The sequence below is a fragment of the Mangifera indica genome, chromosome 1 (genome assembly GCF_011075055.1).
Source record: "Mangifera indica cultivar Alphonso chromosome 1, CATAS_Mindica_2.1, whole genome shotgun sequence".
Lineage (NCBI taxonomy): Eukaryota > Viridiplantae > Streptophyta > Magnoliopsida > Sapindales > Anacardiaceae > Mangifera > Mangifera indica.
In genome coordinates, this window is record NC_058137.1 from 16,433,782 (window position 1) to 16,457,511 (window position 23,730).

General features: G+C 30.7%; 2 protein-coding genes across 4 annotated transcripts; both read left to right on the forward strand.

The window, feature by feature from the left end:
* The first annotated feature begins 615 nt into the window (after positions 1–615).
* LOC123213782 (peroxidase 47) lies at positions 616–2,614 on the forward strand. The gene is made up of 4 exons (XM_044633349.1): positions 616–1,003; positions 1,100–1,288; positions 1,515–1,677; positions 1,954–2,614. Exons 1-4 carry the CDS (start codon positions 788–790, stop codon positions 2,334–2,336), a joined length of 951 nt encoding a protein of 316 aa, XP_044489284.1. The 5' UTR covers positions 616–787; the 3' UTR covers positions 2,337–2,614.
* Positions 2,615–19,349: 16,735 nt separating this feature from the next.
* LOC123209391 (vesicle transport protein SFT2B) lies at positions 19,350–22,717 on the forward strand. Of its 3 annotated transcripts, none has more exons than XM_044627451.1 (6): positions 19,352–19,772; positions 20,092–20,145; positions 20,231–20,304; positions 21,248–21,278; positions 21,492–21,550; positions 22,307–22,717. In XM_044627451.1, exons 1-6 carry the CDS (start codon positions 19,617–19,619, stop codon positions 22,383–22,385), a joined length of 453 nt encoding a protein of 150 aa, XP_044483386.1. In that variant the 5' UTR covers positions 19,352–19,616; the 3' UTR covers positions 22,386–22,717. The 3 variants fall into 3 exon arrangements, with proteins under 3 accessions (XP_044483377.1, XP_044483386.1, XP_044483369.1); XM_044627434.1 differs by having other exon boundaries at positions 19,355–19,772; positions 21,248–21,365; XM_044627442.1 differs by lacking the exon at positions 20,092–20,145 and having other exon boundaries at positions 19,350–19,772; positions 21,248–21,365.
* The last annotated feature ends 1,013 nt before the right edge of the window (positions 22,718–23,730 follow it).

Below are 23,730 nucleotides of genomic sequence, written 5' to 3' on the forward strand. Positions count from 1 at the left end.
CTGCATGCACATCCACTTCTTTCTCTAGTCAGCCCTATAACTAATATTATTGTATACCAAAATTTTTATTCAATAAAAAATTTTCTTTCATATGGAAATAGTCTGTGTCGTACTCTACTTTAAACAAGTAGGCTCCACGAATTCGAGGGCAATCTGGACGATTGCTTTGATGAATTACTCCAATTGTCATTGTTTTCTGTACAATGTTTGGCTTTCTCCTTTAAAAGTTCTGACTGACCCAGATAACTTGTAGTAATAATGTAAAGCATGAGAGAATGACTTTGACATGTTATTAATCAACTAATCTAATAGAAAAAAGCTTAAGTAACAATTAAGATTCCAATGTTAAAGATTTAAGACTTGAACACCGATCTTGTAACTAAAGGTGGTGTTTGATTATTTAAAGATTTACTTAATTAGCATAGAAACGACTATCAATAATGGAAAACTTAACTGTTACTTGTCTTAATTCTCACATGCAATAATGGAAAACGACTATCAATTATTATTATGATGTTAATTAACAAATGGGTTAGGTGGAGGAATCTTCATCCCCACTACCTCTCTTTTTCCACTTTGAATTCCTTTCAAAGCAAACTTTCATATTAATCATTCGCATTTGAGAGTGTGTGTATAAACACACACACACACACACAACCATTGCCCTCTTCCTCAGTACATCAACTTGTTTTATATTCATCCATTCTCAGCCATTCGTTCCTTCCTTTATTCTATAATATATATTAATTTCTATAATCTGTTGAAGTCTCCTTCAAGTTTTGCAAAAATGGTGATGGGTAATTTAATTGGTGTTTTGTTGATAATGGAAGTGATAGTAAGTGGTTTTTCATTTGGAGCTGATGCGCTGAGCATGGGCTACTACACAATGAGCTGCCCATTTGCTGAACCAATCGTCAGAAATACTGTTACAAGAGCTCTTAATAATGATCCTACTCTCGCAGCAGGACTCCTCAGAATGCATTTCCATGATTGTTTCATAGAGGTTAAAGAATATTTTAATTAGGTTTATTTAAGAAAGATAGTTTTAAATTAATTATACATACGTCGTTTTAACATATTATGTTTTGTGATGAATCAGGGTTGTGATGGGTCAGTCCTTCTTGATTCAACAAAAGATAACACAGCAGAAAAAGACTCCCCTGCCAATTTGAGCCTGCGAGGATATGAAATTATTGATGATGCTAAGGAGATGCTTGAAAATCAATGTCCTGGTGTTGTCTCCTGCGCTGATATTGTTGCTATGGCTGCTAGAGATGCTGTTTTCTGGGTAAGTTTTCTGTGTTATGAGCAATGTTTTTTTCACGTAATTAAATAATTAATGAATATATGTAATGATATTTAATACAATCAGTAAACTTTTTTATAATAAATATCTCTGTAACAAGATGAACTTAATTAATTAGGGTATCCCAGTTGTACTATAACTAGAAGAACGAAACAGCCATATTATTGTAGTGTAATGATAAATAAAAAAATGCATGAAATTTTAACAGGCAGGAGGTCCCGTGTATGATATACCAAATGGAAGAAAGGATGGAAGAAGATCAAAGATGGAAGACACGATCAACCTGCTTCCTCCAACCTTCAATACCTCTCAGCTTATCAACGTCTTTGGGAAGCATGGTTTCTCTGTTCAAGATATGGTTGCTTTATCTGGTTGGTAATCTAATTATATTATAGCTGGCTGAAAGCTTCTTCTAAAATGACATCTCATTTTAAAAAATCTTGACATATATATATTTTTCAACTCTCTCCACCCACCAAAACGGTTTAAAATAATCAATAAAACTGTGTATATTTATATTGAGTATACAAATAAATAAATATTTGATATATGTCATCACGTGATTAGGGGATTTTGAATTAAAAATAAAATAATTAAAGGGATCTCTACAAATAATTAATTTCAATTTTCCTAATATTTTGTTTCAGGGGGACATACCCTTGGAGTGGCAAGATGTTCATCATTCAAAAATAGATTGAATAATGCTGATCCAACTTTAGATCCAGAGTTTGCAAAGACATTATCAAAGACATGCAGTGGTGGTGACAACGCAGAGCAGCCCTTTGATGCTACCAGAAATACTTTCGATAATTTTTACTTCAATGCAATTCAGAGGAAATCCGGGGTGCTTTTTTCAGACCAGACACTGTATACAGATTCAAGAACCAGAGGCATTGTTAATGGTTATGCCATGAACCAGGCTATGTTTTTCCTTAATTTCCAGCGGGCCATGCTTAAAATGAGCTTGCTTGATGTTAAGGAGGGAGCCAAAGGAGAAATAAGATCAAACTGTCGCAAAGTTAACTCATAATTTCAGTTAGGTAGCTACGGAAAACTTTGTTAAATATCTAATTAATTATATGTGTAAGCAAAATTAATGTACATGTAATATGTTTTTTGTTCCCTTGTACTTTGAATAAACAAAGATGAAAGTCCTGTGCGTTAGCTAGGATTTAAACGAATGTAATAGCTTTTGGGTATGTTTCATTGATGTGCCACGGCATTATGTGGTAAAACTTAAGTAGTGTTCTGTATTGTGTTTTATGGGATAATTTATACAATATTATATCAAATATGAGGTTTTGGCTCTGGACTGGATTGGATTGTATTAATTAATTATATTTATTTTTTGTTAAGTTTTATAGATAATATTTATCTAAATAAGTCTATGTTGATGACCTTTTTTTTTTTTTTTTTTAGTGACACCTAACACAATCCAAGGCCAATTTGGATGTAAAACATAATTATTGATATCTTACGTTATACAATATATATCATACGATAAAATATGACATATATAAAAAATAATACATATTTTAAAGTGTATTAAATTAGTACTATAAAATGAGTGTATTGTGTTAAATAATAAGATATATAAAATTGATATAGATGGATACATTTTTTAACAAAATGATATGTGATAAAAGTGTATTTAAAAGATAATGACATGATAATTAATTTTTTTATTATTTTATTCTTATAAAAATATATTTTATAATACGATATAATATGTAATATACAATATATAAAATTTGATTTTTAATATTTGATACAATATATTATTAATGAAGATGGTTTATTTCAAACTTCAACAAAACTCAGGTCATTCTTTTAATGAAAGCCCACAAATATGTTAAAATTATGCACATCCATGTCATTGTTTAATGTAAGCCGTATGCCACTCTCAAAGATAAGCCCATTGCAATTTCAATGTAAAGGCTGGTAGAGTAAATGTAATTTTAGTATAAAAAACAATTATTGTATTATTATAATTTAGAAAATATTGTAAACGCAGTTGTATATTTCTGCCTATAAATAGGCTTTGTACTTCTCTTCATACATCAATGAGAATAGTCATTCTAAAATTTTTTATGTCTCATTCCTGTTTTATAATTTTAAGTTTTTCTTTTCTTTTTTCCCTTTCTTTTTCTTTTTCTCACCATGACTTCCCAGAATTCATCACTCAAAAAATCCAACCTCGAGGATCAAACAATATGTTCTTCTTGATATGTTTCTTCATCTATGTCCTCATCAAATCGATCTCATCCTTCCTTTGGTGTCAATAGCATTCACAATCATGTGAGCGAACTTTTTACCTTCTTCAACTATCTTCTTTGGAGATCTCTCTTTTACCCTATTTTTCAAGGATTTGATGTTTTAGATCATATCGATGGCACTAGTGTTTGTTCGCCTGATCAAATTACTGGATTTGATAATATTTCAATTCTTAATCTTGTTGCTCAACTTATCATGGATACAATCCACAGTATTTATTGAAATCCTCCACACTTTTTAGAAAAATATCTAGAGATTAAGAACTAAAAGATGGATAAGAAATTCAAGGACAATCCTTTGCAATGTGATTGTAAGCAAAACACAATTGACACTGAATAAAGGAACCAAAGTTTTTATTGGTAAATTATGGACAACTACCAAGCATACTAAAATCATTGTTATAGGAATTAGAAGGATAGAAATTATGTTGATTGGAGAAGCGAGGACCATAAGAAAAACAACCATAACCGTGATCACGTTGGGATTGATCAAAACTATAAAAAGACCAAGTGGAAGAACGATTATTGGAATATGACTTGGCCTAACCAAAAGAAAATTGATTTACAACAAAGGCTATCACTCTTTTTACAGGTACTTTAATTTCTGTTATTCCTTATCTTGGACCTAAAAAGGTAGTTTTTGGTCCTGGTTTTGTTGATGATATTTCTCACATTTGTTATATAGCTATTCACACCCCATCTAAATCATTTTCCATGTATAATGCTCTTATTGTTCCTAACTTGACCCATAATCTTCTTTCTATAAAGAAATTAACTCATGATAATTCCTGTAATATTAATTTTGATAAGTTTGGTTTTCGTGTTAAGGATCTTTGGAGTCATAATCCTTTTCATAGCTATAATAACCCTAGTGATCTTTTTTCATTCTCGTCTTTCTCGGATGGTCAAGCTCCCATTATAACTCAATTTAGCTATTCGGCATACAAAAATATGTCTAACATTTAGTAGTAGTGTTTAGGCCGTTCAGGACATTTTGTTTTGTCTTGAGTTTTTCATTCTAATAATATTTCCTTTCCTATAGATAGGAATTTAATTTCACCATGTAATGCTTGCGAACTTGGCAAGAATGTTCGTTTTTCTTTCATTAAATTCTCATATATGCTCGCAAGCTCCTTTTGATTTAATATATTTAGATGTTTGGTCTTTTCCAATGTCTTCATTTTCTATTTTTAAATATTATGTAGTTTTTATGGATGACTATTCTCACTTTGTGTGGGTTTTTCCTTTGAAAAAGAAGAGTGGGGTTTATGAGCGATTTGTTATCTTTCATAAATTTGTACAAACTCAATTCTCCAAATTCACCAAAGTCTTCCAAACAGATGGTGGTGACGAATTTAATAATAACATGAAACAATTTGCAAATGTTGTTGGTTTACATTTACAATTTTCATGTCCCAATACTCCACAACAAAATAAGGCTACTGAGAGATTTTATCGCACAATTATTAACATGGTACGAGCATTTTTGTTTCAAGCTCAATTACGACCAGAGTTTAGGGTTAAAGCTTTACACATTACTATTCATCTTTACAACATATTGCTTACCTCTACATTGTCCAATATTTCACCTTATACAAAGCTGACTTTCAAATAACCAAATTTTGACCATTTAAAAGTGCTTGGTAGCTTATGTTATCTAAATCTTTTCGCTAAAGTTTCCAATAAGCTTTCCCCTTTTTCTGTACCTTGTATTTTTCTTGGTTATCCAAAAATTTATAAGGGTTTTAGATGTTTCAATACCTTTATCAAAACTGTTCATATCTCCCATCATGTCCATTTTTACGACAATATTTTTCCTTATCATGAATTTACCATAAATAATGGTAAATCTCAAAGTCAAAATATGACTTTCTTCTCTCCCACCAAAAAACCTAAATGATTCACTCTCTTCCACTATTACTCACCTAAAATCTAGCTTTCCTAAACCATCACATTTCGATTACCCAACATCTCATGATCTTGTGAATCTTGTCCTACAAAGTCCACTATCACCTCATTCTACTCTTCCAATTTTGGTGTCAATTGAATTTCTAGCTCATCATTCCAAATTTGCTCCACTACTTCAATTACCTGCACCTTCCTTTTTAAATTTTGATACTTTAATTCCACCAATTGTTCCCACAACTGACTTCTTACCTTAAACCACTCTTCCCTTTACCTTGCCTATTTCAACATCCATACTAATTGCAACTTCCTTAATTCAAATCCTTGCCTTTTAAACCAAGATTCTCCAATTCATTCAAATTTACCTCATTTTTCCAATCAAATCTCGCATTCCTCATCACCTCTATCTCCAAGTGATAATATCCTTTCACCAATGGATTAATTAACAAATGATCTCAACCACCAAAATCAATGCCAAATCTCTATCCCTTTACAATTAGCTCCTTCTAAACCCACTATCCTAACCTATCCTTACACAACCCGCTCTAAGTCAAGCAATCTTAAAACTAAAATTCAATTTTCTCTTACTATCATGACCTACAATTCCATTTTACCCGAACCAACCTCATATACTTAAGCTGTAAGTTGAGCTATTTTAGCTGAATACAATGCTCTCATTGAAAATGGATCTTGGTCTTTGGTCCTTAAACCTTCCAATGTGGATCTTGTTGGCTCTAAATGGATCTTTAGGGTCAAAAAGAAATCTAATGGTTCTTTAGAATGGTGTAAGGAGTGATTAGTGGCACAAGGCTTTACACAACAATCAAGGGTAGACTATGATGAGACATATAATCTCGTTGTTAAAGCCACAACAATTAGATCAGTTCTTTCCTTGGCTATTTGTAATAGATGGTCTTTGCATCAACTGGATGTAAAAAATGCTTCCTTCATGACATTTTGATAAAAGATGTGTACATATCTCAACCTCGTGGGTTTGTTCATCCTGATTTCCATATCATGTCTATAAATTGCATAAGGCGTTGTATGGCTTGAAACGAGCACCTTATGCTTGGTTTTAGTGTTTTAATGATTTTCATAGAGACAAAAGATTTAAAGGTAGCAAATTTGATCACTTTATGTTTATTTACAAAGGCATTGATGGTATGGCCATTCTATTCTTGTATGTAGATGATATTCTTTTAATAGTATCTATTTCTGATTTATTACACAAGTTGTTAAATGTATTAAAGAGTGAATTTGCTATGTCTAATCTCAGTCCTATTTATTATTTTTTGGGCATTGCTACAACTCCAAATGTAGAAGGTCTCTTTTTGGATCAACAAAAATATGCTAATGATTTAATTTAGAAAAGTGCATTGGAATCTACTAAACTTGTTGCTACTCCAATTGTTAGTTTGGAAAAATTATCTACTATCACAAGTCCTTTGTTATTTGATCTTACTCAATACCAAAGTCTTGTGGGTGCTCTTCGGTATCTTACTTTCACAAGACGTGACATCTTTGTCTCTGTAAATCAAGTTTGTCATTTTATGCAACAATTGAGAGAAGCTCATCTTATTATTGTCAAGCGTATCATTCGATATATTAAAGGGACTCTTCTCTTTTGTCTCCAAAATTTTAAAGGTAAATGTGATAATCTTTTAGCTTATTCCAATATGGATTACGTTGGTTGCCCAAACACATGACTTTCCACTACAAACTTTTGTGTCTTTTTTAGATCCTAATTTAATTTCTTGGCTTGCTAAGAAACAATCCATTGTATCCTAATCCAATGTAGAGGCTGAATGTCGTGTTGTTGCTTCAATAGTTGCCGAAATTGCTTAGATTCAAAGTATGTTACAAGAACTTTTTGTTCCCCTTATTCTTTGTGACAACGTCTGTATTACATATATGGCAGCTAATCTTGTCCAACATGCTTGCTCAAAGCATATTGAACTTGATATACACTTTGTGCATGAAAAGGTTGTAGCCAAAATGATCAAAGTCTAATATGTCTCGAGTATTGATCAACCTACTGATTTGTTATCAAATCGCTTTCGCACATTGCGTAGTAATCTTTGCATCTTGCCATATGCTTTAATTAAGGGGCTGATAGAGTAAATATAATTTTAGTACAAAATGCAATTGTTGTATTATTATAATTTATGAAATATTGTAAATGCAATTGTATGTTTTTGCCTACAAATAGTAGGCTTTGTACTTCTTTTCATACATAAATGAGAATAGTCATTTTAAAATTCTATAAAACCCAACATACTTTTAAAGATGAACCTATGACTATCTTTAAGGTAAGTTCATGACATTTGTTAGTGTAGACACAGGTAAGTGCATGGCTTTCAAAAAGATAAGCTTATATCATTCACCAATGAAAAAGCCAGATGCTCTTAAAGAATAATGTTTTTTTAGAAAGCTTATAACACCATGAAATATTTTATTTTCATATGCACTCTAACTTGGAATGCAAGCAGAAACCCGTAGATATCATATTTATGCATTTCTATTATCCTATCAGAGTAGATCCTTTCACTCACCTAGGATAACGACTCATATGTCATATTCCACACCGGAGCACCCTAGGGTAGGAATTGAAACTATCCAAGTGATGAACAATTGGAGATACTTTGGAAATTGTCGATATCTGGTGTCATTCTCCAGTAATACAAAACAACAAGGCCATTTTGATGATGTCGATATTTCATTGAGAAAACTCACTCCAAATCATGATATTGCACCTTTTACATTCCTAAAAATAGGTCTCCCGAATTCTATCTCTGAAATCTCGTGGACTATATGATGCAATAGTAGTGATCTAGCTGAATGATAGCTCAGTCATAAGTGCAAACTCAAATAATTTGAATCTCACATCAACCCTATTAATCCTAAACCAAAACTCATTTCTCTTTAAACCACAATACAATTATCGCAACATGAATGAGTGCACCAATACTCTACTAAATCTTATATCTGATAATCGAAGCAAATCTCCAAAACAAGTAATCTCAAACAATTGTTACTGTGTCTGTGTCAATGTAGATTTAATCTTGGACATTGCATTTTGGTACACGCAAGAAGTTACCTTTGCTAAAAAATGTCGTAACTCGTTTGAGATTCTCAATTCACTATTAGGGTCTTTACATTTTCTTTTTTGGGAAACTTCCTATAAAAAAAAATATATCATCATGACAAAGTTGATAAGAATTTTAGAAAAAACACATATAAAATATGAAATTAATAATAAAAAAAACAAACTTGAAATTCAAAAACTACAAATAAAAAAAGAAGGACAAAAACAAAAAAATAAACCTGAAAATTGAAAATTATATGTCAAAAAATTTAAGGATGACAAAAATAAAAAAAATAGACTTGAAATTTAAAAACTACAAGTCAAAAAATCCTTGAATGATAAAAATCAATCTGAAATTAAAAAACTACACGTTGAAAAATTTTAGAATGATAAAAATCAGAAAACATAGTTGAAATTAAAAAATTACACATAAAAAAACCCTAGAATGACTAAAATGAAAAACAAGTCTAAAATTCAAAAATTACACGTCGAAAAATCCTTGAATGATAAAATCGAAAAACTGATATGAATTTTAAAAAGTATATGTAAAAACCCTATAATGACAAAAACTAAAAAACCAACCTAAAATTTAAAAACTACATATCAAAAAACCTAAAAATGACAAAAATAGAGTAATGGATTTGAAAATTGAAAATTACATGTCAAAAAACTCAGAAATGACATAAATTGAAAAACAAATATTAAATTCAAAAACTATATATTGAAAAATCTTAAAATGACAAAAATAAAAAAAACTAACCAAAAATTCAAAAACTAAGCGTTGAAAAACCAAGAATAACAAAAATAAAAAAGATCTGAAATTTGAAAACTATAAATCGAAAAACCCTAGAATGACAAAAAAACAAAAAACAAACTTAAAATTAGAAAACTACACGTTAAATATAAAAAAAAATATCAAATTTGAAAACTAAACGTTGATAAACAGTAGATTTAGAAAAAAAAATCAATTTGCCCCTTAACAATTCCTCTCTCTTCCATAGGTCCAAAATATTTAAAAATATCAATTTGTCCCCTTAAAAAATTTCTCTCTTTCCCATAGGTGCAAAATGTTTAAAAACTTGTCATTCCCCCCTTCCAAAGGGATCCCATGGGTATCACTATTTATAAAATCACAATTTTCCTCCTCCCCCATTGGGTACTATTAAAAAACGTGTAATTTCCTCCTTCCCTTGGGGTTTCCTTGTGGACCTCCCGTTGTGGTTATTGTTTAAAAAATCACATTCTCCCTCCCCTCGTGATGTAAATTCAACTCGGGGGATATTTCTCAAAGCTAAGATTCCTCGGGTTGAAAATTTCTCCCTCGAGGTGACACTTCAATTTCAAAATGCCATATTTTCCAATAAAATCTCATTTTTTTGACTAATATTTCAATAAAAAAAAATTCTACACCTACTAAAACACAATGACCATAAACTAATTCATCCAAAACAGACAAGAATCAAACCACAAAATCAATTGTTTAAAAATGAAAACCTTAAACTAATGACGCCCAAAATCTTCATTTAATCGATAAAATTTAAACATCAAAATGATTCAAACAAAATAAAAGACGATGTACTCATTTTCTTTGCCATTTTGTAATAAAAAAAACTGCAAAGTGTCAGAGAAAAGCCAAAGATTACACTGTTGATGGAGCCTTGTGGAACACCTCAGGTTATCTTCAAATTTTGAATTAGTGAATTCAAGGAAATTTGAGTGGGAATATGAATTTGGTTGGTTTATATATAAAAACATTTCAGTCATTTCATGTACATGACTCATTTTTGCTTAAGTTATACAGATTTTGACAATTTTGTTTAAGCCCCAAATGTTTAGGATAATCACTTTAATTTCCTTTATTTAAACCATTTCAATCAAGGGAACTATTATTAAAATATATTTGGTGATGAAAAGTTGGAAACAAACATATAAAATTAGGAGAAAGTTTCTTCAATTAGTTAAAAAGAGCGTTGGAGCTTGGAGAGTTGAAAAGCTTTTGTGCATTAGTAGTGGAAAGAAAAAGACGAAGAGATAGTGTGTCGGCAATTGAAAACAAACATATAAATATTCAATTAGTTAAAAAGAGAAAGTTACATATTTTAGACATATTAACGTATTTAACACAATTTTTTATCATCATCAAAATACTTAGGGATTCAACAATTTATCCCCACTTGTAAATATTATTTTTTGACTTTTGATTAATATCTCTACACCTTAACACACAAAATTTAAATCTCTACGACCCTTCATGAAAACATCCCATATTCGTGTGTGTGTGTGTGTGTATAATACTCAGTGATCCCATCAATTTACACATTAAAGATTTCATTATAAATTCTATATTTTTTATTATGGTTTTGACAACTTAAATTTCAACATGCTTGAAACCATATCAAAGTTTTAAGGGCATAGACATTCAATTTTTAAAATATTCTCATAATTCAATTAAAGAACTATAACATGTGATATCATGTGTGAATAAATTCAAAACAAGATTTTATCACTTACTTACTTGCCCTTTGTTGAATTGTTAGTCTTCATGTGGCTATTTTCACTGATTAATCTTTTTGGTAATGGTGATTTAGTAATAACTCAACTTTTAATCCTTCATCTCTGTATTCCTTTCAATTGTATACTCTATGTATAACTTCACAAATGCATAAATTTTTTCGTTCGATAATGTGACTGTTTATATAGATTTTCAATGTAAAATGTTGCAACACCCCTCTCTAGATGCATATCTCTATTCAGAATATACACCCAAAGAGACATGTTAACTTAAGATTCCTTATATAAGGTTTGCAATAAAACACGCATAATAAATTAATATTCCACAATCCCCAAAAGTGCATTTATTATTTGATAAAAAAAAAGTTCAAAAGTCTAAAAACCAATTAATGGTAGACATGGTGCATAAAGAAATACAAATAAATCCAAAATACATAATTATTGTTCAATAGAGGAAAAAACCAAAATGCCCTTATCATCATGCGTTACCTCAAGTTGACTTGTTGAATCCCTCACCATTGGCCTGCTGCTCTACAATCTTACCTGTAAACCCATAAAGAATTACATCAGTGAAACACAATCAGTAAATAGATGACCTTACAACACCTAATGATTATATAATTATAGCACAACTAATCAAAACAACGCATATATCCTCTAGTTAATCTCCTTGTGGTATCATATATGTTTTTCTAACATCATAGATGCCCATCTGAACCATCTCGATGCTTAGCATTGTATCTTCAATAGCAGTGTCATTCCAAATGACTAGTGTCAAATGATGTATAACAACATTCCAAGCGCCTAGTGAAAGCATGAAACATTCTAAATGTCAATCATAAGGTGTACTCAGTACACCTATTGGTTGAGCTTCGGGGTATGGATGTAGTCTTATAGGGGAGTAAGACTTTAGTCTCTTCCAAAATCACACAAGCTTCTCTAATGCTAAAACACCGAACGTCGGTGCATAATCATCTAAAAGTATCAAAGTCACACAATCTAGCTCTAATGTTTTCATGACCATATTGCACACACTTAATGGCCCAAATTTGAATATTACATTGTTTCTAGTTTTCGACTTGGAACCACTCCCATTGGGGTCTATGTCATTGTCCATATAGTTTAACAAATCTAAATTACCCTTCATGTTATCTTTCACATAGTCTGACACATTTATCTAATATTCATGCAATATAACCTTCGTTAGGACTTTATTATTTGTCTCCTCATAATTATTCCCATAAGGAGTAAAATAATCATTTTCATATTCATATACAAGCATAACAATTTCATACTAACATTGTTATCTTTCTATATTCTGAAGGAGTGAATGGCCTAAGAGGGGAAAGAGTGAATTAGGTAATTCAAAACAATCTTTACCAAATTAAAGAATTAAACCAATTTATTTAATTTAATGAATGTTGACTATTTTAATGCAATTTATGAGAGTGAGAAGAGATATTTTGGATAATCAACATAATCAAAATAACAGAACACAAAATATAAGTTTAATGGATAAGAAAATCAAACATGTGATATATAGTGGCTTTGCACAACTCGACCTATGTCCACTCTTCCACACTATCTCTTTTGGAGTATTCCATTAATCCTTGGTTGATAAAATCTTAACCAAGCTTTTTTTCACAACAAAAATAACTTCTAAGGTGCTATTAACCATTACAAGTATAGAACTCAATCTTTTTCACTAAAAATTTTCTAGTCTCTTTAAGAGTGAACCTCACTCTTTTATCATGTGGATTTTTGTATAAATTTGAAATATAATCTCTCTCAAAGAGTAAATATGAAAATTTAAGCTTTGTACAACTCAATGCAAAACAAAATCAAAAAGTGTATAATAAAAAAGAGGATTTGCAAGTGAATAGTGCAAAATTGATTTGCTCTCAAATATATGAAAGTTCTTAGCGGCAAAAATCTATCTCAAGTGGTTTGATTGGGTTTATATAGATGAAAATAAAAAAAGTTACTATTGTGCACAGAAACTAGCCATTTTTATTTTTCCAAAAAATGTAAAATTCAGTTGATTGGATGTAATTTGATCAATCAAATGTGATGTGGTACTTTCGTGGTGTCTACATGACACTAGCTGTTAAAAAATTCAAAGCAAAATTTAGTTGATTAGAAGGAATTTGGTCAATTGAATTTTTGAAAGCTAAAATGCATGACTTTTGAATAATTCAGAAGTTGCTATCAAAGATTTTATTACCTTTTACCTCCTAAATTTTTAAAAATTTATAATTTGCCCTTTGAAAAGTGACAATTTAATCCATTTTTGAAAATTCTTTCAAAATCAACTTTAAGATATGAAAATGTAGTTCATAAAGTTTGATCATTTTAAATGAGTTAATAAACTTTCATAAAAATTTGACTTAACCGAATAAGTTTGAAATACAACATTTTAACCAAAATTATGAAAGATTTGAGAATAAATTTTTGAGTGAGCTATCATATGCAATAAATATTCTAATCAAAACAAATACTTCAAGATTACAAACATATCTACCTAAACTTGAATTTTTCTTTAAATCTTCACAAATTCCTCACTTGAGTCTTGTTTTTCATTTTCATCTTGATACTTCTTTAAGTATATTAGATAAATTCTTGCAATCTAAATTGACACTCAAATAAAGTCATTAGTCAATATGCTTAAGGACATATTAGTTTGTTGTCATCAAAATAAAAGTATTATGACTCCTTGATTCAACATATTCTAAATTCCCCCAATTGTACCTAGGGGTGTACTCTTTATACATGGAGTTGTATATGTGTTTCAAGATATATACATAGGAGCATGTATCTAACTAACATGGGCAAGTAATTCCAAGGTGGCATACATGACAATGTGTCTCATACCACACAAGCATGTATTCATCTCTGAATTACACTCCTTTATATTTCCTAACATAAGAACAATTGTGCCCAAAAGTACATGACCTTGTATCCCTTATAGATGGCCATGTAAATCGTATGCATGGGCCATGTAGTGCGAATTTTCCAAAATATAAATTATGTTTTCTACAATTTTTGGCCTTCTAACTCATGCTTACAAGTTCAAGGATATCTCACAACGCTACTAATTGTCTTAAACATGTTTTCTACTTCACCACAATGCCAACAATAATCCCAAAATCATCTAGTAATATGACATATCATGATCAAAACATCAACATGAAACTTTATTCCATAAACATACACATATACTCATAGAACACAATCCTTGACTACATTACTAATTGCTACTGATTAACCAACATGCATATTTCAAAAAGAACTTTATCATCCACATCACCCTTTGTCATCAACACAAGGGTAGAATATTCATATAATAAATTATGAACAAATCATCCAAATTAGTCAAATAGATCATCACTAATAACATTTGCACACAATAAACATGTAACTTTGATATTTATTGCTTACAACTTTACAACATTACAACATAATAATAGATCATGTGATGCTTGAAAAGAGTAGTTGCCTACTTATCTTGCCTACATAGTCCAAATGCAAGTTTTTGTATGACAAGATTGGCTCCCAAAAATTCTCTCACGTCTTTTGGTCTCAAGATTCCAAGAATCTCTCAAATTCTCTCTGGATTTTCTGACAATAATGCAAGAATAATGAGCTAAAATGTGTCTAGGTTCCTTTTTATTTTTCCAGAAAAAACTCATACACGGGCATGTAGTTCGTTATAATTAATGGCAATTTTAGAAATCATTGCAAAACGAATCCTCATCCAATATTCAAACATATTGACCATATATGGGCATGTATACCAATATACACAAGTGTGCATGTCATCCAATACTTAACCATTTCTCATGTAACACATAGGAAAATAATATTTTGCCCTTGTTATCACATACACAAGCATGTGGCCTTCCCATACAGTCGTGCAACCCACAAAATCACAAATAATATTATTCAAGCATAATTAATCACACATAAAAGTCAAAACACAAAAGTAACCTTAGACATACTTACGAGTATTACAAATGTCATAAACGGGCATGCACCCTTCATACACAATCATTCATGTCATATTACCTCATCTTTGGAACTATTATTCTCCAAAAACTTATTTTTATGAACGACAATACACCTTATATACATGGTCATTCATAATGTCAAATTTTAACTTTTCCCTTTTCATGATTGTTTACTTTACATGAATTATTCCCAATTGCTGAATAGGTGTCCTTTACCATACATGAACATTCATCTTTATAAAATTTCATAACCAATTATACATATTGCCATGCCTTGCCCCAAACATGGTTTTTCCTTGAACACCAGCTCATGTAGTACTCCATCTTGTGTCATTTTGTGCCAGTCTCGCACATAAGTAGCATCTTTGACTATATGCATGCCCCATACAACTAAGTTTGTCTATGCGCATGTGCTTGTCTACGTGCATGTGTGAACGTACAAAAATAAAGGTGTGGCAGAGAAAAAGGATAAACATAGAGGTGGTGGTCATTCTTGGGTGTGATAGGATAGGATTTAATATATGAGGTAAGGGTTGGCATTATTTTTAAATGATTTTAATTTTTTTTCATTTTAGTCATTTATTTTGAAGAAAAGAAATGAAACTTGAAAGTAGACATGTCAAATGGCCCAACTTGCTTGAAGTACAGAAAAATGGCTCGAGCTGAAAGAGCACAACTTGCTATTGTAGTTGGCCAATATTCACTTAATAAATTAGAAACAAAAACAAAATTTTCATTTTTTTTATAGCCAAAATGGCTACTAGCAGGCCAGTAGCTATTATGGCCCAAAGATAACTGGCCTGCTAGTAACCGTTGCCAAAAAGAAAAAAAAATTCATAACAATTTTCTTATATAAACCTCCCTTCCCTTTTCCAAATTCCATATATGCTCACACTCTCAATCTCTCAATCTTTCATTTTTATTAATCTCATATTCTCTCATCAATTCTCATTCTAAAACTCTTTGAATTCATAAATAATAGTTTTCTGTGTTTATAATTTTTTTTCATTTCAATTTTGTCAATCAATTATAATTTTTTGTTATAATTTATCAAAAATATTTACAAATGGATGTAGGGTTAAATGATTTTAGTCCATTTGAATATTATCATGCTAACATTGATGATATTATTGATGATCAATATGGAACAGGTGGAGTGCCAACTAGTGAAAGTCGAATAGCCACAAGTTCGATAGGGACAAAAAGAAAACAAAAATCTATAGTGTGGAATCACTTCGATCAAATATAAGAAATGATTAAAGGAAGAAAAATTCGCCGAGTAGTATATAAATACTATAGTTCTTGTTTAACATGTGCAATTTCAAGTGGCATGAGGCAACATGAGATTCCAGTGGTTCCAAACACATGGGAATAATGTTCACTTTCATGTTCAATCAAATGAAAATGTGAAACTATATGACCAGATATGTTGTTGCTTTTGACCGATTTATTTCTTATGTTAAAATGAAATATTAAAATGGATAAGACAAATTAGTGTTCAACCTACATTTAAAAGAAGTTCTAAGTCAACTCATAGGTCAAACATTCTTAAAAATTATAAATTAATGAAATTAAAAGTTATTGAAGAATTTAGTAATTTTAATGATGTAATTTATATAACTTCAAATTTATGGACAATGACAAATCAAAACATAGGGTATTTATGTACAATCGCCCATTACATTGATTATGATTGGCAATTGTGCAAAAAAGTTATTGCATTTAGAAATTTATAATATTTGCATAGTAATTTTATAATTTATCGAACATTAACAAATATTTTTTTATGAATATAAAATTATTAATTCTATTTATACAATTACTTTTAATAATGCAAAAAAATAATAACAACGTTATTGAATTAATGTTTAATTATATATTTATTTCATTTACTGGAAAATTATTTCATATTATATGTGCATATCATATTATTAATTTAATAATTCAAGATAGTTTGAGTATGAGTAAAAATGATACATCAATAGTTAGCATGTCATCGTGTACATTTTATTATCTCTAGCTAGGGATGACAATTTGGACCCGACTTTAGGGGTCTCGACCTTCCCCGACCCTAATGAGGAGGGAATTCCTAATAAAAACGGGGAAAGGGGCGGGGATGGGGACGAAAAAAATCTCCGTAATCGGGGACGGGTCAGGGACGGGGATACATGTGTCCCCGCCCCGCCCCTCCCCATCCCCATTCCCTAAACCTAATATATTAATATAATAATTTCTAAACTATTAAGTTTTAGAAATTTTTATATTATGATTTATTAAAACTATAATTTTAATTTTACTAATTTTTAAATTATCAATTATTAGCTTTTACTAATTTCAAAACTATTAATCTAATATATTAAAAAAACCCCAGAATCTTATTATCATAAAATACAAATGCACCAAATTAATTTTATTTTAACTTCAAAACTTATTTAGCCAATCCACTAGGTTTTGCACAAAAAAAATAATAAATTATAAACTTGATAAAATCAATTGAAGTGAATAAAAAGTGTTAAATTTAAATGTTATTATAAAATTACCCTAAATCACATACATGAAGAGCTACTAATGAAGAGATTGATTATTGCATATTGTTAGATTTTATGAAAATTGTATATTTGAACTAAAATAATAAAGAATATTTTGTAGCTCTTGTAGCAAGTGATATTTTAAGAAAATATGATTTATTTTATTTATTGAAATATATAAAAGAATTAAAATTTATATTTATGGGTATGGGGAGGGGATTTTTCCCCGCGGGGACGGGGCGGGGACAGGGAAGGGATTTTTCCCCGCGGGGATGGAAGAGGATGGGGAGGGGATTTTTCCTCACGGGGATGAGAAGGGGATGGGGAGGGGATTTTTCTTCGCGGGGAGGGGATGAAGATTATTTTTTATCTCCGCAACGGGGACGGGGCGGGGACGGGGATTGATATCCCATCCCTGCCCCTCCCCATTGCCATCCCTATCTCTAGCATGGATGCAAGTATATCATAAATTTTCTATAATAAGGTTAATAGGAAAAAAATTAAAAGTAAATGTTAAAACTAGGTGGAATTCAACATGCCTTATGTTGAAAGCATGAGAAGAATATAAAGTACCTATAACACGGTTCTTCAATACATAACCAAAAGATTTGAAAAATCTTGTTTTTTTTACAGATATTGAGTGGGAGATTGCTGTGACTTTAATAAACATATTAGAGTCATTGAAGATAGTCATGGACAAATACTCAGGTGTATATTATTTAACTACTTATTTAATTTTGTATAATATAGTAGAAATCAGTGATATTATTAAAAAATATAAGCCTCATAATATTTTTCAAAATATATCTAGATAAATGGAACATAAATTAAAAATATATTTGAATGAAATTCTTTTATTATATGCTATTACCACTGTCATAAATCATAAGATAAAAATATTAAGAGTAAAAAATTTATCTGATGGTATTAATGATAATTTGTTAATAGCATAGATGATATTAAAGAATTTATATTGAAAATGTATAGTATTTATAAATATAAATATAAAAGGATTGGACAAAGTTTAAAACAAAAGGTAAGTTTCGGTAGTTCAGACAAAAAATGGTCACGCATATGATTGCTCATACACAAAGAAAAACAATTGACAAGTCAAAATTCAAATTATGATGAGTTTTTATAACTATATCAATATTGATCATTATCTAAAAATTATCAAGTAATATGGTGATGAGATATTAGTTGTTTTGGTTTGGTGGAAAGAAAAAACAGAAAGTTTTTTGTACTTGCCCCCATAGCCCAAGATCTATTAACCCTTTCAATATTGATTATAACATCAAAATTTGCTTTTAGTATAGGTAGATGCATGCTAGATGATAAACAGTCTAATTTACACATAAACATGGTTGAGACGATTATGTATATGAAAGATTGAATCAAAAGTGATTTTAAATTACAAAATCGGATCATAAAAAATATCTTCAAAGAAATTAAGAATCTGAACGTTAATGACGAATAGATAGATAATAAATATATTATATTTATATTTGTAATTGTAAATTATGTAAATAAATTTATTTATAATATGTTATAATATTTTTTATCATTTATCCATGATTTTTTTTATCATAAGTGAAGAATTATCAATAAAATATTCGAAGTACTCTTCATTTTAGTAATTAAAAATAATTTTTGTTTAAATTTTTTATTTAAAAAATAAAAAAAAACTGTTTAGTAGGCCGACGCATTTTAGGCCATTCTTATATGCACAAGGGCGTGCTGTGGCCTTATATTTTTAGTGTGCCGGTCCGATCCGAAGGCCTGCAGCTATGACCCCATGAAATAAATTTATTTCTCGGCGCAACGGCGTCATAGATAGTATACTCAACATTCTTCACCTCCCTAATTTACAGTTGCTTCGTTGCTATCAAATCGTGTGTTTCTTTTTCTTAATTTCGAAGCAAAAGTTGTCCCTCCTTAAATTACAACAAACAGCAATAATAGTCTCAGATCCAGTGAATAAACGAAGATTTAAAGAAAAAAATGGAGAAGGTGAACCATGCGTTTGAGAAAGTGAAAATGCTAGTGGGAATAGAGGTTGAAGACGAAGAATCGGAAGGAGCTGCAGCTTCTGAAAATAGCAGTTCTTTTGCTTTTATGGACGACTTCAATCGCCAATGCACTTTGTCCACCAAACAGGTCCTCAATCTAATCTTTGATCCTTTCTTTCAGTTACAATTAGCCTGTAATTTTATTATTTCCTGACGGGCACACAATTTTGATGCTTGATGGTTAAATTTATTTCTATTCTAGGGTTTTTTTTAAGTAGATCTATTTGATCGCCGAGGTTAATTTTATATTTTGTACATGGGATTTTATTATTTGAGTTTAATGCCATCATTTAGTTTTAGATAACTAGTTCAAGAGGAACATTGCTATGATTAACTTTTTGCTATATATATTGAGATCACAATTTTCACATGTTACAAGTTTTTAACCGATTTCTCTCATCAAACAGAGGATGTATGGTTTTGCCATATGCTTATCAGCAGGTTTATTTTGTACTCTACTGGTGAGTACTTTGTTTAAATTATCACATTTTTTGTGGTTTTTAATGGCGTTACTCTCTTTTACCTTTAGCTTTCTTCATGTCACAGTCATTGCTTGTGTTCTTCAATCCAATCAAGTTCGGGATCACATTCACATTTGGGAATTTACTTTCTCTTGGGAGGTCTGTATTTTAATTTTTTTTTGTGCAATAATTATTTTACTTTTAGAATTATAGTTCAAAAGTACTGTTTATGGATTTATAGCTTTTATTCTACATGCTGGAATAACTAATTGAATATTGAAGTCTTGTATAAGTGTAAGATGATTTAGAATAGAGTAAATAAAGTAGTGGGTTAGATTTTTTGATTTCTTAGTTTCCAGTGTAGATGGCTGTTCATAGTCTTTCGTTTTTGGCATTGATGGAGTGGCCTATTCCCACTGTACTTATAGGTGTTATGTTTTTTTTTCTTTTTGGCTTTTTGTTATAATCTTGGCTTTTAGGGGTGGGGTTTTTAAGATTTAGTGATAGTCATAGTCATTTTATTTGGTTGAGATATAACCTAAACATCTCCACTTGCTTTCTGAAAATATTTAAAATTAGAAGGAAAAATCAAAAATTAAAAACCAGAAGGATCTCTTGTTTTCTGCTTCATTGCAATTTAAAATTTTTCATAATCTCTTTCTTTGTGAATGTTGGAACTGAGTGTCATATCAGTGCTGCCTTATTTCGGCTTGGGTTGATTAAATCAGTAGTTTTGAACTAAAATCAAATTTCAATAACTGTATTGTCTTTCATCTGTTTGAAAGGGCCGTCTATATATCAGATTTCAATTCTTTAAAACCCAACAAAAAGGAGCTAATAAGGAAACCATGTGGTTTGGCAGTTAGAGGATTTTACTTTTTATTTTCCTTATGAATTTAGTCTTCTGTTATTGATTCTTTATTTTGGTTCTCACAGCCACTTCATTTAATGGACTATTTTCTTTATTCAATTTTGCTTTTTCTTTCTCTCTCTCGAACAGAAAATCTGTTATTTTTTTTGTAGTATTTCTTCTTATACAAATTATTATTTGGTTCTTTTCTGGTTATTTTAGATTCTAAGTTGATGCTTTTTTGTATGGCAGCACAGCATTCCTAATCGGTCCAAAACGGCAGGTGACAATGATGCTTGATCCTGTTCGTATATATGCAACAGCCTTATATCTTGCAAGTATAATTATTGCTTTATTTTGTGCTCTCTATGTAAGTCATCATGTTGTGTTTTTCCTTCCCATCTCTTTTATTTAAATTTAATATATGCATTTTTCTTATAAGCGATAACCTTATGTTATGCATTAAATGGAATCTTTCTTTGATTTCATTGAGCAGGTTCATAACAAGCTATTGACACTTATAGCAATCATCTTAGAGTTTGGTGCACTAATTTGGTATGTTGAATCACTTACATACTCTTCCATTATGAATATCTTCTATTTAATCAATTTCACACCACATTGGAATTTGAACTTTCAAGGATTAAAATGATTATGTTTCATTTTCTTGGGCATTTGGACATGCAAATTTGGTTAAAAATGCATTATTCATGCCAATGACCAGTCAATGCATCCAAGTGAAATATAATTTCCAAGTTAGGTCAACTTTGCAAAATTTTAGAATAACCTATCCTTGAATGCATTCAGAATTGTATATACAGCTTCTGTTGGACGTGTTGTTTTTTTCCTTAAATCTATCAACCTTTTGGTTTCAAGACTAATGCCTAGTGTTTTATGTTGTAGTTGATTGTATTGTCTTTTAAATGGGAAGTTCAGATATTTGCTAAACAATTTTATAATGTCCGTTTGTTTGGTCTTTGAACCCTTACATGTGTTTTGAGCTCTAAGAGACCTCAGCACTCATGCCTCAGCTAACTTTGGTGTAGCCCTTATTGGAGATAGCACATTGGACTTCAATCAAGTAAAGCATAAATCAAAGAAACTATAATTACATAAAAGTGAAAGCAAATTACTTTCTTATTGGATGCACCAAAACATCTGCTAGAAAAAAGTTACTTGTTTACGTCTGTATCAGTTCACTTGTCCATTGCATGAGTTCTTAATGAATGATGTACATTAATCTCTTTCTCCCCCATTGTCTTCATTGTCTTACTGCATGTGTTTTTTCTCTTGTTTCCTCTTCATTTATAGGTATAGCTTGAGCTACATCCCATTTGCAAGGACCATGGTCTCCAAGGTCATGGTAGCTTGCTTTGACACTGAATTTTAGGCTGATATAAATTGAGGATGCTATATAAATCCATTGAAGAAGAGTCTGATTCCTCGACTATATGTGTAATCTTTCAGCTGTTTTTCATGTAGAGGGAGGTTAGTCCACATCAGATGTATCGTCAATCCATCATGAAATGTTTATACATGAATAGCTTTCTATAATCCAAATTTTGTATCCTACCTTTTTTTGTGTTACCATGAGAAATCTGCTTTGGCTATGTTAATAGAAGTTGGCCTCTTCTGTACAATTTGAGTTGGATGGACTCATGCTGAGAAATAATTATCTGACTTGAATTTGCTTTTTGCTTTTCTATTTTAATCTTTGTAATATTTTTGGGTGTTTGTTTTCTTTAATTAATATGCCAGACACAAGTATTGCATGTATTGCTCGTGCTAGTTTTGTTGCTGGAATGGTGTGGATAACCTCATCAACATAGCTGTTGATCTTGATTCAAATGTGCATTCTGTGTTAATAATTTAAGAAGGAATCATCTGAGCTATGTCTTAAATTTTGTCATGTCAATAAGTGATATGAAATAGATATGTTTTTATAAAGTATATGAGTTATTTTATCTTGTATTCGAATTATAATTTTGTCATGTTAGTCATCTTGTAGTACGCCTTGAGAATCACTGAGCGAGTATGTTTTCACTGTTTTATATGATTGGAGGCTTTTGGGAGAAAGCTTAATAAAAAATTAAAAAAATGCATTTTCTAATTAAAATTTTAAAAAATTATTAATTTAAATTAAAACTTGACTCTTAAGTACGAGTGACAAACCAAGTCATCCATGTCTACCGCGGAAGAGATAGAAACGAAAATATTTTTTAAGCTTTCACAGCAAGTAGTTCTAATAATAAAAAGGAAAATAGAAGAAAAAAGAAAGGAATTCACCTCCAAAGACTTCTGGAAGTGAGCGTTTTCAGATGGCTGACTTTCTAATCAAGTTTTCTCCCATTGTTAAAAAGACTCATAAAAATGCTACCACAAACCAAAAACAATTTCTCCCCTCGCTCGGTTAATATGCCCCTTTTAAATCCTTTGCATAACAAATTTCCTTCCACAGGTAGATCATTGAGCCTTGTGGCAATAACAGGTGCAGCTAAATTCTCCCTGGCTCACATCCTTTCCAGCCCCAGTCCCCACTTGATTCATACGTTCTCTTTGCTAGTCGCTCTCTCCTTTAGTTGTTTGCATTGTTCTTTCCGCTACGCGCGAGCATTTGACAAATTGCTTCTTAATCTAAGCTTGCATGTGTGCCCCTACTTAATAAGAGATATATCACACTGACCTTACAAATCTAAATAAAGCATGTCCCAATGAAAACTTTCCTTCTACCAAGA